Source organism: Coloeus monedula (genome assembly GCF_965178545.1).
Source record: "Coloeus monedula genome assembly, chromosome: 6".
NCBI classification, from domain to species: Eukaryota; Metazoa; Chordata; class Aves; order Passeriformes; family Corvidae; genus Coloeus; species Coloeus monedula.
Window position 1 is genome coordinate 47,181,092 of NC_138786.1, and position 17,484 is coordinate 47,198,575.

The following is a 17,484-nucleotide window of genomic DNA, read 5'->3' on the forward strand; positions in this document are numbered from 1 at the left end:
TGTTACAGATGTTACAGGAACTGGAAAGCATGACTATACTGCATTAGCATTTGTATGATCTAACAGTCATGCTAGTAGTAACGAATTTTCATAATTTGTTGCGTTGGCTCCAGGACATAAGGTTCAGAAGTCTTAAGCTCCTTTTCCCCCCACCCTACACTGCACCTGTGCTCTGTATCTTGTAGCAAGACAGAGGTCAAAAAACAGCATGATACAAATGAACTGCTATTTTTCAGCGAGAAAGATGTTTTTAAGCTCACCCTTTGGGAAGTGAAGGACGAGAAAGGATTGGAAAGCGTGGAAGGGAAAGAATGAGGGAAGATTTCTGAGAGCCCTCCTCAGGTGGAGAGTCCAAGGAGTCTCTAAAGACAAGGTATGTATAGATTTAGAAAAAAAAACCCTGAAGTTGATACAGGCATGCATAAGACAGTTTTCAGCTGCAGGACCAGATGACAGGAAATCTTAAAAGTAGAGATAATCATATTTTTTTTTGAGGATTTAACCTCATGTAAAACCATGTTGCAGTGAAACAATTACAATAAGTAATCCTAGAGACCGACATTCAATACAGGAACTACAGAACTACAAACTGACATTGTTCAGACAGAAATGCACAAGTGCCACAAATGCACGACTTCAACCAATGCTTCTTATCACTCTCAAAAGACAGACAGGTTTACAGGCTTTGAGGTATGAGGTTTACTCTATTTCAAATTGATCTTACTTCTCAAATAAATTAGCATTAAACACATTAATGAGTCACCTGTGGCACAAAATACTTGATTATCTTTCTACTGTTCTCAGTAGATTTCAAACATCTATTTTCCTGTGTATGAAGAGGAATGAAACATGTGGGAATCATGCTTTTTCAACAACAGACTAGTCATTGTGTCTAATTCTCTATTCTTTGACTGAAGAAACTTAACTGAAGGAAAGCTGTACCAAGAAAGTAACTCAAATTCCAGCCGTTGATTTACAAGTTGGGGACCAGCCCATTTAAATTTAATATGATGAATTGTATTAAATTTACTTTGCACTGGTGCTACTTGAGCTATACAGATTCCAGGGATATCTGAAGAACCACATACCTCTCAGCTGTCAATCCAGCACATTTCAGGAGTGCTTCACATACACTGCCCACCCTTTTAAAGCCTCTAGTGTCCTTTCAGAGCAGTTCACCCAAACACAGGCCAAAACCCTGGTGGTTCCAGTTGCTCACAAGCACTAGCAATATTAGACCCCAAAGCAACTGAAGTATCTCACAGCACTGAGATCCAGAAGCAAAGGCCAAACATTATTACTTATGCTAAGATTTCAGTATTTAATATTGTCCTCTGTTATAAAGCAGGATGTATTTCAAAAACTGGTGGTAATATTTTCTCAAAAAATATTAAGAAAATGAACCCAAGTAATTAATTACTATCATCTAAAAAGGACAGTAAAGACTTTTCAGAGGAAGTAGGAGATTTCACTTCCCAGTGGAAGCTGCAAGGGCACCAAGACTTCTGCTAATGTATACTACTTACAGGCTGCATTTATTTAGTCTGTAAAATTTGTGTCTAGCCACACACATCCTCCACACATATTTTGCTGTTTCCATATCTTCCTGCCAAAAAAACAAAACCCAACATTTGCATTAAGTCAAATATTCATACCCTTCACTTGCTTTCAGACAAGCCACTGAATTTTTTAAGATTAAATTACCGTTGACCAATTTCATTTTAATGTAACTTCATTAATGTCACCAGGTTTTCCCTAAAAGTCTACTTTGCAGGCCCAAACATGCACTCTAGCCTAACAATTTTCTTAGACTTCTGAAATTTGAAAGTAGAAGCTGTTTGCTCAAGACACTCCTACCAGCTGTAATACTAACACAATTTATAGTTAAGATTGCCGTAAGATTGTCAACAGCTGCCATTTGAAAAAGCCACTGGTAGATGCTGCATAAAATTAATTCTGCAAGGAATGCCGTGGCCCATTCCAGCAAAGCTCTAAGGCTATATTTAACTTAATTGCCACTGATTTAAAAGTCAGAAAAAAAATCCCAGAAATTTTGCTGGAATGGATGAAAATTTTTATGACCTCATAACCAAACATTTCAATGTTCTCAATGTAAAAGATCCAATTCTTAATGCCTTCCCATAGAAAGCTGGCCAAAGGCAGTGTTATTACATTTGACTCATAACAGTTCAAAGCTGCTAAATATATAGAAGGTAGGTTTTAACCTTTGAGTTAAATGATCAGTTTTAAGTTGTGTTTTTATTTACTGATGACTTAATGAAAAAAAAATGTACTCACAGTTTGGAACTGAATTGTCTCTTCTTTGTTTGCCAACTCTAATGCGAAAAAGGATTTATTGTGGGACATGTTGGCAATATCGTGCCACCTGCAGACAAAAGGGACAGGATATGACTGGACGAGCTCTGATTTCCACACCATTAAAAATGCGACTGAAGACCAGAACCACCACCAAGAATACGGATAAAGGAATGAGGACATCCTCATGAGGGGAAGAGGAGAGGCAGACATTGATCTCTTCCATCCTGTGACCAGCGACAGGACTCGAGGAAATGGCCTGAAGCTGCGTCAGGGGAGGTTTAGGCTGGATATCCTGAAAAAGCTTTTCACCCAGAGGGTGGCTGGGTACTCCAACAGCTCCCCAGGGAAGTGGTCACAGCCCCAAGCCTGACAGAGTTCAAGAAGTGTTTGGACAATGCTCTCAGGGACATGGTGTGACTCTTGGGGTGTCCTGTGCAGGGCCAGGAGTTGGAGTAGATGGTCCTGATGGGTCCCTCTCAAGACAGTATATGCTGTAAGTCTATGATTCTGTAAAAAATCATTTTATGATTCTGTGAGAAAGTTCATTAATCTATCTGAACAAGTTGCAGACCATCACTTCCTTACCATTAATGGCTGCTGAAAGGAAAACATGTACGTGAGTAACTCTTGGGAAGATGTACAACGTGTACAGTAGTTACAATTATTACTTGTCTTTCATTTGAAATTCTGTCAAGTGTTCTTTAAAAAAAAAATCAAATTTAGGCAAATTTAATTATCAGTAAATTATAATGTCCCAACTGTTTGAAAGCAAACCATATAAAAAATTGAAATCTACACTAAACAAAAGCCTTTAAGGCATTATTATGCATATTTTCTAGAACTCTTGCACATTGACAGATGAAAAAAATTTAGATTGCATGAAATAAAATATATTTATTCAGCTTCTTTTTAAATGCAAATTCAGCTTGAACCATTAGTATTATGTTATTGTAAATAAAGCCCGTATCATAGATTTATTAAAAGAATATTCTGCAGTGCACAAATACATGGAAAAAGCATGACCTGCATATAAGGCTCTCTCTAAAGGTATTTATATGACTCCCATTTTCATTACATAGAGATGATTTTTAGCATTTTTCCACAGCAATTCCCTCATGTATATGAGATAGAGAAACATTAATGTCTCCATTCTGATGTAGAACAAAAATCCCTCAAATTTAAGGTCTTGGTTCATAATCCTTTCTGGAGACAACTATGAAATTACCTGAACCAATCTCAAGCATGACCCAGTCTTTGTAAACCATACTAATGGGTCATTTGCCTATGCTTTATCACCACCCAAATACCACGATATTGCTACCCATGACGGAATTGCCCACAGCCATACAACGAACAAGCAAAAGAGCAGAAAACTGAATTCTGAAACTGGAATATGAAACTTTCTGTTGCTTCCCAATGTGCAACTTTTCTCCTATGTTTACAGACACTGCATCTGCAATTCTTTGAGAATTAATGTGAAATGCATGGACAAATCTTTATTCCTCTCCGTGTGTGTTTGATAAGTACAGCTGTTGTTTAATGCGGTAGAAAAGCAGAGCAGGGCACTTTGATGACTCCAGACAATTAAAAAGATCTCAGCATCAGCTCTCCTATCACAGCAGAGACAGAAATTTCTGTGAAGGACATTTAACAGTAGTGAATTTATAAATTCTGTCAAACAAAACTACTAACCAGAAAGAAGCACAGTTGCTACTTTCTCTAATCCCAGAAATGCACCAGAAGTGATGTTCCAGTAACTGTTGGACCATAGGATTTCAAGCTTTCTGTTCATATTCAGTCAAAAATTCAATTCTAGAAGATTAAAGTTCATAAGAATAAACCCTTTCTTGCTTTAGCAATAACTTTAAATTGCTGAGACTCATTTTATAAAAAATCTCAAAATGTCTTCTAAAAATTTATTCCAAATTCTGCCCAAAGATGCCCAAGCAACCCCCCTTAAAGTCAGTGGGAAGCCATTTCACATGAAGACTGAATTTTAAGTGTTAGATAAGTCAGAGCTCTGTCTACAATTTATTAGAACATTCAATAATAAACTAAAAAAATGTATGAATCCAAAATAATAAAACAAATTTTATTGTGTAACTCTCCACATATATGTATAATATATGAAAGGAACTCCTAGACAATTTCACAGGTGAGTATTTCTATATGAATTGATGTGACAGTCTCAGGATTTAAGATGCTCTGTGTGCAGAGAATTGCTCCTTTTTGATTCAATAAATGTTTTGCAATGCAACAGTATATTCTTAGAATTAATCTGTCTGAAAGAGATTCATTCTGCAGTTAATACATTGAAAAATTCCCTCTGGAATTCACTGTACTCACTATAGCCTGATGACTACAAGACTATGTTCAGGTTAATCAAATGAATAAACACAAGTCATATCTAAGAGTCATCGATGCTTGTGAGGAACACACATAAAATGTGAAGTTCACAAAGATATTTTATGAAAGAACAATACTAACCTAAATACAACAGGAGGACGACCATTTTTGTGTTTCACAAAGATACCATCAAGACATGCTCCAATGAATATGTCACTTCCTTGGCTGTCCTGTAAGAAGTTGCAAAAAATTATGCAAGTACAGAAAAAGGTCTTTGAACACAAAGTTACATAAGAAACAACTGCTTCCATAATTCAGGAGGAGAAAGTTCTGCATGGTGTGGGTTTTGGGTTTTATTTATTCTTGGCAGGAAGTAACCGCTCTAAACAGAGAGAAAAGGGCAATTGAACCAAAGATCAAAACCCCATTTACCTTTGCAGGATAGGTCTCTTCACCATAGCCCTCCATTCTTTCTACTTCTTGCATATATAACATTTCTGCATCAGGAGGAGTAAGGCCTCTATAAATGAAACAACAATCAGCCAGTACTGCCAATAAGAAAAAATCATCCTTGTTTTACTCTGAACGACACTGTCAAAGCTTGAAAAGCATCCCCAAGACATCCAGGCAACCATCAAATCATGCTGTTTCTATCTGTACCAATGGCTGATATATTTGGCTCAGCCTTTGCACTTTGATTCTAATAATTACTTTCTCTCTGGCATCTTTAGGGGTAAATGGCAACAAAAACCAGTTAAAATTACCATCTCTGCTAATGGCAGGCAATTATGACATTCTCGCTCAAATCCAGCAGTCTCTCCACATTTCCTCACTTTATCAGAGGCACACATGTTCAAGACATTCATTTCCCCTATACTGCTGTAGGGGAAATACGAAGTCTGGCATTTTACATTTCAGGAAAGACGGTTTCATCTTCTAAATGCTGACAGTTTTAACTGTAATACTTTGAAAACATGAGGACAAGATCTGTAGGTAAAGCTAGAATTCTTTATATATAGACCAACTGACAAAGCTTTCTCACAGACTTGCGGTAGTATCACACGGCTTCAAAGCTTGTGTTTACCTACCCACCAACATACCTCAGTTACCTCATAAAAGACATTATTTCTATGTGAAAAATCCTATCATGCTCATTGTTATGTCTCTCAATACTTTTTCAATCATAAATCTCTCAATTTCTTCCACTTTTTCCTAATGTCATGAAGATTAAGTTTACTTTGCTGAACCTTAACCATGCAATCTTGTAACAAGTGCATTTCAAAGACAAGTGAAACTGCAATTTTCAAACTGTTGTTTTAAAACAATACAGGGGAAATTATTCAGTATTACTCACATAGTCACAAACATTTTTCTCTGATGAACTGATAAAGAGAACTTAACTTTCCTTTGTCCTGGAGTACTGCACCTTAGCTCCCTTCTACCTAAGTTCAGAGGCATTCTGGCACAGTTACGGTCTCCACATTTCTCCTGCCCTCAATAACTCCCAATGTTGTTTACCAAGACACATCCTTACTCCGGTTAGAACTTCACAAGAACAAGAGTCAGAAGCATTATACAGTTGAAGTGGCACTATTTAACTGTGTCCTGTATTCTTTTCAAGCAGAATCCTCTCATTTATTTTACTAAATATTCTGTTCTCTTTTCATTTTCATTCAGCAAAAACTCTGGTGACTTTAACACAGATGTACTAGAGAAAAAACTCATTTAAATGGGAAGTGAAATTAGTCCAACTGTATTTCAAGATTCACAACTTTCTGAGCTACAGAAGCTACTGAAGACCGAAATTAAGCACTGAAGAGTTTTAGACGTGTTACCTGTACTTTTGATGTAGCAAGGCAACCTTCTGTGTTGCTTCTTCCAGTATTTTTTCTTCTTGTAGCCAACCCTTAAGGTAAAATAGCATTTGTGGAATGAAATACAAAAAAATTCTACAAAATCAAATGGTTATAGTTTCTTTACACATATGAATCAACCCTTCACTCTAGTCTTGGAGCTAAGATGCTATAATATGCACAAATAAACCCAAAAAGCACAAACACTGTTTTGAAGTGGTTTTACCCACTTTCCCATCTGTACCTCAACCTTCTTTTCAGTACAATATACAACAAAATTGAAAAGATCTTACCACATCTTTGTTTCTGTGTAATATAAGGTGTCATATCTCACTCAAATCTCAAAGAAAACCTTTAATAAATTTGACAACCTATGGAGCAGTAAGATAGATGAGCACAGAATCTTCCTAAAAATTACTTGCATTTACCAATTTTAAGAAGGATTTAAATTTGTCAATTTAATAATTTAAATGCACCAATTTAAAGAAAGTACTTACAACTGGAAACAAAGCAAATCTTTGTAGAAACTCCTGAGATTCATACTGATCATAGTCTCCAAAATCCGCTAAAAAATAAAAAAAATCTTGGATTCAAACACTTTTAACAAAATTATTCAAAACCCAATTAATTGCAGCAGGATCTCCAAGTAGCAAACCTTCATCCTACTGAACTACAATCTGAAAGCAAAACAACAGAACGAACTAATCAATAACGTTTATAAAGAGAAAAGGTAAAAAAAATCCCATCTTTTCTTCAGAAAAGTTGGTAACACTCCTTGTGGATAGAGAAGAAGAAGAAATGATAAAACAATCAGCATTCAAGTTCCTTAGTTCTTTAGTGTTTTAGTAGTTTGATTTTTTTAATCACAGAACAGCTGAGGATGAAAGAGACTTCCAGAGATCTAACTCTAAGCAAGATCATCTACAGCAGATTGTCTCAGAGCTTTCTCCGGAAAAATTTTGAATATTCTGGCTCTATCTTCTTTACTCTCTCCTATCAGATACTTCAGTATGGGTCCAACAGACTACTCTAACTTGGAGCTTTACTCAAACGCTGCACAGAGCAGCTGGAGCATCCTTTGGCTAACAAAACTTTTACAGCTCCCTGCACACAGACATGCAGAAATTGGGAGCTAGAAGCCTTTCCAGACTCAGGGGCATGCTCAGAAGGGATGTAACAGTTTTGATTTTACATCATGCCAAAGAGCATCTCAAGGAATCTCACTCTTTCTCTGTTTCCAGGAAAGGACTAGCCAACATTTCAAAGAAGAGAAAACAGTCTACACTGGAAAAGTTATGTACCAGCCTTGGCAGAGAAACTGTGGAACAGCAGTCTGCATGGAACAGCTGCTCCCAGAAATTTACATTACCACAGACTCTCATATATATCAGTATCATTTTAGGGACAGTCAGGAACCAATTTTGTATTAAGTATTAAAATATGGAAGTTATTTATATGAAAGGGGAGCATCTCTGACACACTACACCAAGACAGCTCTTGAGATAAAGCAGTGTTTAGAATTAACCTATTGTATTTATTTTAAATACAGATCATTCTTGAAACCAGTTGACTTGAAACAGCAAACACTGCTTCTGTTCATTCACTAGCTAAAATTGCTAACCTACCTGGTATAAGCTACTTCAGTCATTGGAGCGCATTAACTTAGAACCTGTGCTTTTTTTGAGTTGTTTTTTCACTGTGTTATCAAGACGTACAGTTCATCTCTTATACAGGAATAAAAAAGGAAGGTGAAAGCTAAAATTATGAATATTTTCCATCTGGAAAGAGGGTTATATTGAAAGATTTCTATAAACAACTCACTGAGCAGAGAGACATTTACACTGTCCAAAGACATGGAAATAACAGAGCAAGATTTTTTCAGCTGAAGACCATTAAAACCTGGCTTGGATTAAACCGATTCACTGTTATATAAACAAGGCATTAATACACTTTATCCTACTCCACTGGTAACCACATTTTTAAAAAAACAAAATCATCATCTTTATTGTGATACAATCAATGTATATAACTAAAAAAATACAAAAAAATCTTTGGTTGTACATGCTGCCAATGACTTTAAGTCCTGTTCAGTTTTGGCAGGTTTACAATTGCTGCTAGATATACTGAAGTGGCATTCACTCTGAATGATATACAAATAACAGTACACAAACACATTAAACACAGCTGCTGCCATTACAAACTTTTGAGAGATTTAATATCAGACAAGCACTTTGCAAGGAACACCAGACATGATCAGTGCAGACAGACTCAGGACTGGTATATACTCTATCCTATCTGACCCTAGCTAGGAAAAATAAAGCTGCCTTTTTCATATGTATCACAGAAATGTGTTTTCAGGAGTGATTTGAACACAAGAACTGTTAACAGTCTCGCACACTAACTTGAAATAATCTTATGTGATAGGAAATTTGGGATAAAAAAATGGAAATACAAGTACAGCTGTACATTCAAAGTTGCTTATTTATGAAGATGTGTCAGAATAAACAGTCTCCATTAACAGAAACAAAGGAAGGGTCTGTTGATGTAGGCAGACAACTAAAGCCTTTGCCCCTAAAGGAACTCCAATGCCTATTTCAAATCCAGCTCCTGAAAGTACATGTTAGATACACAGGTATCTGAGGACTGCACAGAAGCAAGTTCGGGGCCACTGATCCAACTGTTCCTCTCCTCAGTCCGTATGACAAAGTCCTAAGGAGCAAGCTCCTTTCATAACTTACTAAATTGGGTCTTTTAAGTGACAAATAGAAAACCAACAATAGAAAATATATCATCAAAGTTTCTAATTCAACATTAGCTAGTTGGTATAATTTCTTACTTACCCTGAACTGCCAAACCAGCCAGATGTATTGCTTGTTCCAGCGTGCAAGGAATGTTGCCCTCCAATATATCTTTCTTCAATTGCAAATAATACTGATACCTACATGGGCAAAAAAAAAAAAAAAAAAGCAAAAGCTAGCATGGGCTTCTTAATTTTTAAGAGACAGCAGAAAAATGTGCCTGCACTTCTTATTCCTCTCTGCATTCCCCAGTTTGAGTAGAGGGTAGTCTTCCTCATCATTTGGACCCACTACTTCAAGGCCTTTTAAAACTCCTGCCTCCCTTAACTTCCACATATCATTCTAGAATCAGTGATCTTAAAGAATCTCCAGAATTTCTATCTACTACCAATCCCTCTTCTTTTTTTTATTTTTACCTCCTCCTTCCTTAAAATTGTTGCTATAGTCTCTTTACAATGTTCAGTAAACTGCTTCTGTATTGCTGCATTCCCTTCCAATAGATCTAACAATGTGCATTCCCTCAATCCCAGTAGTGACTTTCATTTCTGCATTACAACTTCTCTGTACATTTTGTTCTCACTTTCAAGGCACCGTTTCTTTTTCTTTTAATCTAAGCTTTTCCTGCATCATCTCTTGTACATGCAACCACTACTAGCTGTACTGTTTCTTCACAGACTGAGCCACTATTTGCCTGAACTTTTCTACCCCTTTCAGTCACCCATGGAACTTCCTATCTGGAGTCCAAAACACCTCAAAATTGCCATTACAGCTAGACAGACTTAGCCAAGGAGGACATTTGTCTTCTGTAAGTCAAGTTTTAAAAAGTTCTTGACTTCCTCATATTGCGTGTTAACACTTGTGAAGTAAGGCTTTAATACCGAGAACATTAAAGTATGTGCTATAATTCATTCAGTGATTAGAAAGGCCAGGTAAACTCCACACAAATTTTATTCATGTTAATGGACAGCACTCTTCCGTTACTGTTTGCTGTCCTGGTAAATACAGTGATAATTTATAAATATTGTTTAGACTCTTGGGGATGCTGCGACAAAAACCCAGTATATCATATGAGAGTACGTAACATCCCTATATAACACACACAAGAACAGCTGGGGCTAAACCCAGGCCTTAAAAAAAGGAAAAAGGAAAAGCCCAAGCCATTTGGGGAAACAAGTCTTCCCAGTCAAGAAGCAGAAGGTAAGCTCTTTCCATAGAACTGCTATTAAAAGTAAACATTTAGATAAAGAATCTTAACACTACCTCTGGAGAGCACATCTCTTTTTATCTATAACATTTCCATTTCCTGGTGTACATTAAACATATAATTTGCTTAAACATGTTCAAGCTCATTTGTATCGAAAAGGCATGAAAAAATCCAGATTTCTGAAACTAACCCAGACTTTTACTACCATGTATCAAAGTACCATCCTCTAGGACACAAGCATAAGGCTGGCACATAAACTCCTGCTTTCTACCTCACAGCACACCGTCAAATTTTTGTTAAAGCTCCACCATAAACACCGTATTCTTCAAATAAATGCCAGAGAAGACTATTCAAGGTTCTGCAGGCATTTTAGCTATTCAATGCAACACCATGATACTTATCTTACTCTAATGCATCCCAGTACACCAACACAGAATCTGAACCAGAGACTTTTAAGCCACTAAAATTGCTGAGAAATAGCGCAAAACTTTGGAGTTTTCAGGAAAAAAAAAATTCAAAAATTACACATAAAACCAAAAACTAAAGCTGCTAAGCACTGAGCAGTATATAACAGCACCAGTGTCTGCACCATGAGGTCTGCACCTGGTGACCCTGAAAAGCTTTCACATCATAATTAGCAGGAAAGGTGTCTGGCAGGGTATTTTAGGAACAGAGTATGTAAGACAGTTTCATGTAACCACAGAATAAACTAAGCTGAAAAGGACCTCTGAGTGATCATCTCCTTCAACTCCCCACTCAAAGCAGGGCCAACTTAAATTTTTTAGCTTAAGTGGGTTAGTTAATACAAGCACATATTTTTGAAATAACAATACAGATTTGTAATTCAGCTATGGGTTTTGTACTCATTTGCCTATTAAAAAAATAATTAAATTAGAACGATAAACATTAAGTCATTAGAAGCCAATGTACAGGCCCATAGGAATAACTGGCCAGTATGTATGCTCAGTTCTATTTTTCCCCCTGCAGTCAGCAATAATTATGTGATTTTCCCCAGTTTCACAGTAGAAACAAACGCATAATACCAGAACTAACATCCATATTTATGGCTCAGTTATACACAAAAAAAAAAAATCACAAGCTGAAGTCTAACCTGTAGCTTGCCAATGTATTGGACTGAAAATACAGAAAGTACTAAAAGCAAAACAAAGGAAAGCACAGCTTAATAAAATCTGCGCGTGCTTTGTGTAGGATGGATGTCCACAAAAACACCACATGAATTTTCAAAACAAAAAAACCCAACCAACCAACAAAATTTTAAAAGTCAAACATGAAGGGACTAAAACAATTAAAAGTCTGACCATGCAGGTATGCCTGTTACTTAAAACAGGTTTGAGCAGATTCCTAAGATCATAAAAAAAGTTAGTTGCTTGCTTAGTTTATCACATATTTTAAATATTCCAAAGATACATTAGCATACAGTTTGAACATAAATTCTGCCTAAAATAGTTTTCATTTCTATAAAGGTAGGGGAGTGGAAAGCAGACAACTTTTAAATAAACCATACATTTCAGAATGCTGAAAGCAAATTTATTAACACATAGAAGTTTATAGTAAGAAGTTTACCTGGTAATCTCCTGCTGAAGCTGAGAAACAGTAGGCACATAGAACACTACTCCAAAATACACAGTTGGCTCCAAGGCATATTTGTCCAGCTGCTTTTTCAGAGGCTTGTCCAAATCTACCCATCTGCGTTGATTCTGCTTATTATAATACCAGAGACTGAAATATGTAATCTGAAAAAGAGGCATTGCAATGATGAAAAAAAGTTAATATTGTGATATTAGATAAAATATATTGTATGAAAGTCTTGCTACTTAGAAATAAATGTTTTAAAACACGGACTAAGGCTATGGGTTATTGAAAATTCACAGAGCTGCAGAGACATTGACCCTAAAAAGCAGACACTACACTCAGAAAATCAACTCGCTTACATAAGGTCCCCCAGCTAAAACTGTACCAGAACTACTCTTTACTTGCAAACAATTCAGAACTCATAACTCTGTTGTGGCAATTCACAGATGCTAGTAGTAGACATTCATGTGTGACAGGAAATCTAAGGGAAGTGAGGAAGGCAAATGGAAAATGACATGGGACAGAGGAGAGCAAAGCATGGCTTCTCTGGGGACTTGGTAGGCAGGCTCACATGGGATGCTGAAGGACAAAAAAGCAAAGGACAGCTGCTCAGTCAAAGCTGAGCTCATTAAAGTATATCCATGGCTCACTCCACAAGCAGGAAAATGACCAGATACAGCAGAGCAGGAAGATATCTTGCCTGAGAGGGCACCCCTGACCAAGCTAAAACAGAACAGACAGTATGCAATGAAACAGACCATTGCGAGAGGCTGAGGATGGCCCTGGAAGGCCAAAATCCCACTGGACAGCAACTTGAGCAACACCATCTAACTTCCACTAGATCCTCTCCCAGAAGGAGTCTGGATCACAGTATTTTTCTCTTGCTCTTGTCTTTAGAACAGGACAGTCCTAAATCCATACTGCAGAGTCACCCACTAAAATTTCAATTTCTCCGCTATGTTTAAACTGGCTAAAATCTGCTCCCACAGTACTGATTTCATGCAGTTCTGGACCAGAAAACAGATGTGGATTGGAAAATACTCATGTCACTATCAGACCAAACTGGATATCATAACTAGAAGTGTTTTAACTGAGGGAAGCAGATAAGTCAATGTTAAAAATTACCAATTAAGTCTGTAGGTATTTACATTAAAATTCTCCAAGTCCTTGCTACATACCCTTTATTGTATGTAGAAATTGTAGAAATACCAACACCTTTAATCCAATATTTTTCGTTACATATTTTCAGACATTTTTAACTTACACAAAATAAAGCTTTTAAGGATGAAATTCTATAAAGCAGAGCAAATATTTATCATGATTTCTCTAAATCAATAATTTCTGTGAATTAGTTATCGAAAATTTGTGTCCCTACCAAAAACGTATTTTCTGTTGTTTTCTCAACAGCTCTAGCATTTTGATACTCTGGAGCACAGATTTGAAATTCACTGGGGAGAAACAGCTCATAGTAGGAGAAGGCCACTTCAGTACATTCCCACAAAAACTCACCCATACACACAGCTGAAAATTCATACACATACATCTTCTTAGTTTACAGTCTAAAAAGGATGAATAGCCTACCCTCAGGGGAGTTCAGATTTTCCTTACAGCTCTGACAGGCTCACTATGTGTGCAACAACCACATATACCCTATCCCAAACTTCATGGACAGCACTGAATCAGTGCTCCTTATCAGCACAGATCATCGAGTAATTCAAGGCACAAAAGTCAAGATGTAGCATTAAATTAATAAAACCATCTATTCCATAAAAACATTTTCTCTGGGATATTAACAAAAGTAGGAAATTAGAGCCAGTTCTAAGGCATAATGTTCCTTTGGCATTGCACACTGGCAAAATGTACTTCTTTGCTCCTCTCTAAATTAGCACAAACACAGTTCTAACTGATTGTTGGTGGGGTTTGGTGTTTGTGGGCTTTTTTCCCCCAAGGTTTAAAAAAAATCCTTTAAGTTAAAATTAGTGCTAGCTGCCATGTAATTGCAAAATTAGTATTCACAAGATAAAAAAATAAGTATGTTCAGACAAAATCTGCCTATTTAACCTTAAGATGCCTTCTATAAACTCTAAAACAACTCTGGCCCTCTGATAAAAAGACAGCCTATAATACAGAAAATCAATTGAATTAGAACAGTTCTTAGAAGAAAAAAGCAGGTTTTTTTCCATATAGAGGAAGATATCTAGAGAATGTGCAGAATGGGAAAGTTTAAAAATAATGATAGAGAACCAGACTATTCCCAAATCAGAAACAGAGTTCTCTGTAAAGCAAATCCTACAAAGCAAATTTTTCTCAGGTGGACACTGTGTGGCCATCACATCTAAATTTTGAAAGCCAAGAGTCAAATTTAGGAAGTCATAAATACTTTGACTTTCAAGAAGACAAAAGAAATATGGCTCTGAATATAAATAATATAAACAACACTGATTTCTAAATTTTCCAGTCCAGACAAACAAAGTTTGCTGATACCTTAAATGACATTTTATTTCTATTCTTCAATCCCCCAGTCATTAGGTGACCACCACCAGCCCACAAGGATATTGAAGACAGTATCTTAAATTCCATAAGATGTTGAGGAAAAAAACCCAAACAGTAGTACCACAGAAACTCCATTACGAAAGAAATACCATGTTCACTGCAACATCACATGCGGGAAAGGATAAAATGTACAGAACGACTGACTACTCCTTAATCCTTCCTGCAGACCGAGTAAGGAAAGGAATGCGTATAAAAAGGTGTATTTCTCTTTCATCACAAGACTGTTAACACCATGTACACAGTCACAAGAGCCAAAGTCAGGCTATGATGCTGACATTCTGCTCTGGCCCAGCCCACTTCTCTGACAGGACAACCACATCAGCCTCGGCTGAGCACCATCTGAAATGTGGAACCACAACATTCTGGAAGAGCAGCGGCCATGACAGCACGGCAGACTGAAAGCAAAGGGTAACAGCTACAGCTGAAAGAGTTCTATAGAGGATATCACACAAACATGTTTGTAAACCAACTAAAAATACACCCCAAAAAAAGTACAGCAATTGTTTGGATAACTCACTTGCAGCCTTGGTGTACTTAAACCTCATAGAAGCACAGATGCAAAACAAAGGTGAGGAGAAAAAGAGCACAAACTTCTGTTAACATCACCACTGTTTCAAACTCGCTGATGTAAGATACTCCTGGTTCTACACCCTGCATTTAAACTGAATGTATAGACTAATTTTAAGGCATGATGATCATTTAAGTACATCTATTTCTTTGGAACACTGACTGCTTTTTATTGCCTACACACAGAACCAAGCAGTTACTGGCATAACAGACTAAGAAAAATGTTTCCACATTTTAAAATATTCTCTGGAATCCAGCATATCTTTAAACAAGCCATGTAAAATACTACAGACCAAAGCTGGTCTTCTGACTTCTATGCAAACCTTTCACTTCACTTCAAGGGCAGAATTTGATCCTGTGAGTTTTCAGAGGAGCTTATGCACCCTGGAATATTCACACTGATTAAAATAGAACCCACTTTTATTCATTGCTATAACATTTTATTATTAGCAGCTCAGGACAACATCCAGTGCTAAAAAGAATGGCATGACATAATTCTTAAAATATGTTAGGCTGTTAAGATTAACACTACTTTGAGGTTCGTTTATTTTAGTGACTTATGACCAAACCCCTCTGAAGAAAATCAAATAGAAATAAAAGGAACATATAATTTCTGCACACTTAATTTCTATCTATTTGCTTTCTGACACTAGAGACAGTAAATATTTTTGCATAAAATATCAAGAGCTATCAAGAACACAAAAGTACCAAAAGCCCCACACAGTATCTACATCTCACAAGTTGGTGGGAGTGGAGTCACTTCATCATTGAAGTCAACCAGACTTCCTAAGCTAAGCAGAGGAGTTTCACCAGGTATGAGTGCCACAAAACTACATTACTGCAGGTAACTATATTAGATCTTTTGGCATGATGTACTGTGAAAGTCAGAGAAGTGAGGCTGATCAGCCTTAAGAAGAGACTAAGTAAAATCTTACTGTGGACTTCAATTGCCTAAGAGCAGGGCATAGGCAGAGAAGATAGAGCCAGAGTCTTCTTGGAAGTAATCACCACAAGTATGAGAAGCACTGGGGACAAGCTGCAGCGTGGGAAATTCCAGTTAGATCAGGAAAAAAATTTCACAACAAGACTAGCCAAATACTGGAACAGATAGCCCAAAGAGGTGTCAAATCTCTATCCTTGGAGGCACCTGGGTGGTAAACTCACCCAGGCAACCCACAAACCACCTGATTCTCCTGAGCAGAGGGTAGGACCATGCTACCCTTGGAGGTCCCCTGAGGCATAGCAGTGTTCAAAATTTACTTCAACCTTACATATTTAATAATACATTTTACAGTTAATTTCCATATCCTATATTATCAATCTTAAAAAATATCTCATACATTACAAATAGACTGGAAAAAAGAATTGTTTTCTAACAGTTAACACGGTGCCTTCTAATTAATGTATTTGGCTACCTGCCTCAAGGGTACCTGAGGAATCACCATCCTAAGATGAGGCAAAAAAAAAAAAAGAGAAAACAACAGCAAAAGAATGCAATCAAAATATATTTTCAAGCTTTTCCTCCTTTACACTCATACATACAAATAAAACAAACCGTAAGACATCCCTGATCAGAATGCTGAAAACACCTTCTCATTATTGAAGGATAAGCACTGCAGTCAAATTCATAAAAGTCCAATTAGCCCAAGGGCTCCACCACATCTAGCTTTACTATATGCTTGGATACAGAACAGCTCCTGCTATCAGGATAGCACAGTTTAAATAAACCACGTGGAGGAGAACTGGGTCAATAATCTTATACTAAGCACAACCACCAGATACCAAATGAAAGCTTTACCCTACACCCAATGTTAAGAGCTACAGAAGGAGACAACAGGCCTTGAAAACTCTCCAGAAACTCCATTCTTATCACAGCAGACAACCTCATCCACAAAACCTCCCAATCTCTAACTGAGAAAGGACTTGGAGCAGGCTGGACTGGCCAGTGTACAATATCCAGGACTTCTTGAAAGTGGTGGAGAAAAAAACCCTGTGAGTCTCGTCACGTACCAGCCACCAAGTAGGAAGTTGCACTTCTCTACATACTGCCATGACCAATTCTTCTTGCAGAAACAGGAGGACCACTGACTAAAATCCCTCCCTTTCCCCCCATATTGAAGCTATTTACTATAGGGTACTTTTGCCTAGACCATTTTTGTTGTTCTAGCACTGATAAGCTCTTCAGCTGTAGTTGCAGGAGGGAATACTTAGCAGAGTAGCTGTATGATCAAAGAGACAAGTTATTCTTAAA

At 37.1% G+C, this 17,484-nt stretch overlaps 1 protein-coding gene across 5 annotated transcripts in view; it reads right to left on the minus strand.

Moving 5' to 3' along the window:
* Positions 1-17,484, minus strand: part of PTPN21 (protein tyrosine phosphatase non-receptor type 21) — a 46,216-nt gene that overhangs the window by 19,574 nt on the left and 9,158 nt on the right. For 4 of the 5 annotated variants that reach the window (XM_082284016.1, XM_082284019.1, XM_082284015.1 and 1 more), the window contains exons 3-11: positions 12,105-12,274; positions 9,359-9,456; positions 7,016-7,083; positions 6,501-6,571; positions 5,098-5,185; positions 4,807-4,895; positions 2,299-2,386; positions 1,527-1,606; positions 261-362 (exon numbers count right to left, since the gene is read on the minus strand). In XM_082284016.1, coding sequence (XP_082140142.1) covers positions 261-362; positions 1,527-1,606; positions 2,299-2,386; positions 4,807-4,895; positions 5,098-5,185; positions 6,501-6,571; positions 7,016-7,083; positions 9,359-9,456; positions 12,105-12,274 — 854 coding nt within the window. The remainder of the gene's footprint in view (positions 1-260; positions 363-1,526; positions 1,607-2,298; positions 2,387-4,806; positions 4,896-5,097; positions 5,186-6,500; positions 6,572-7,015; positions 7,084-9,358; positions 9,457-12,104; positions 12,275-17,484) is intronic. The other variant, XM_082284018.1, reaches the window with a different exon arrangement.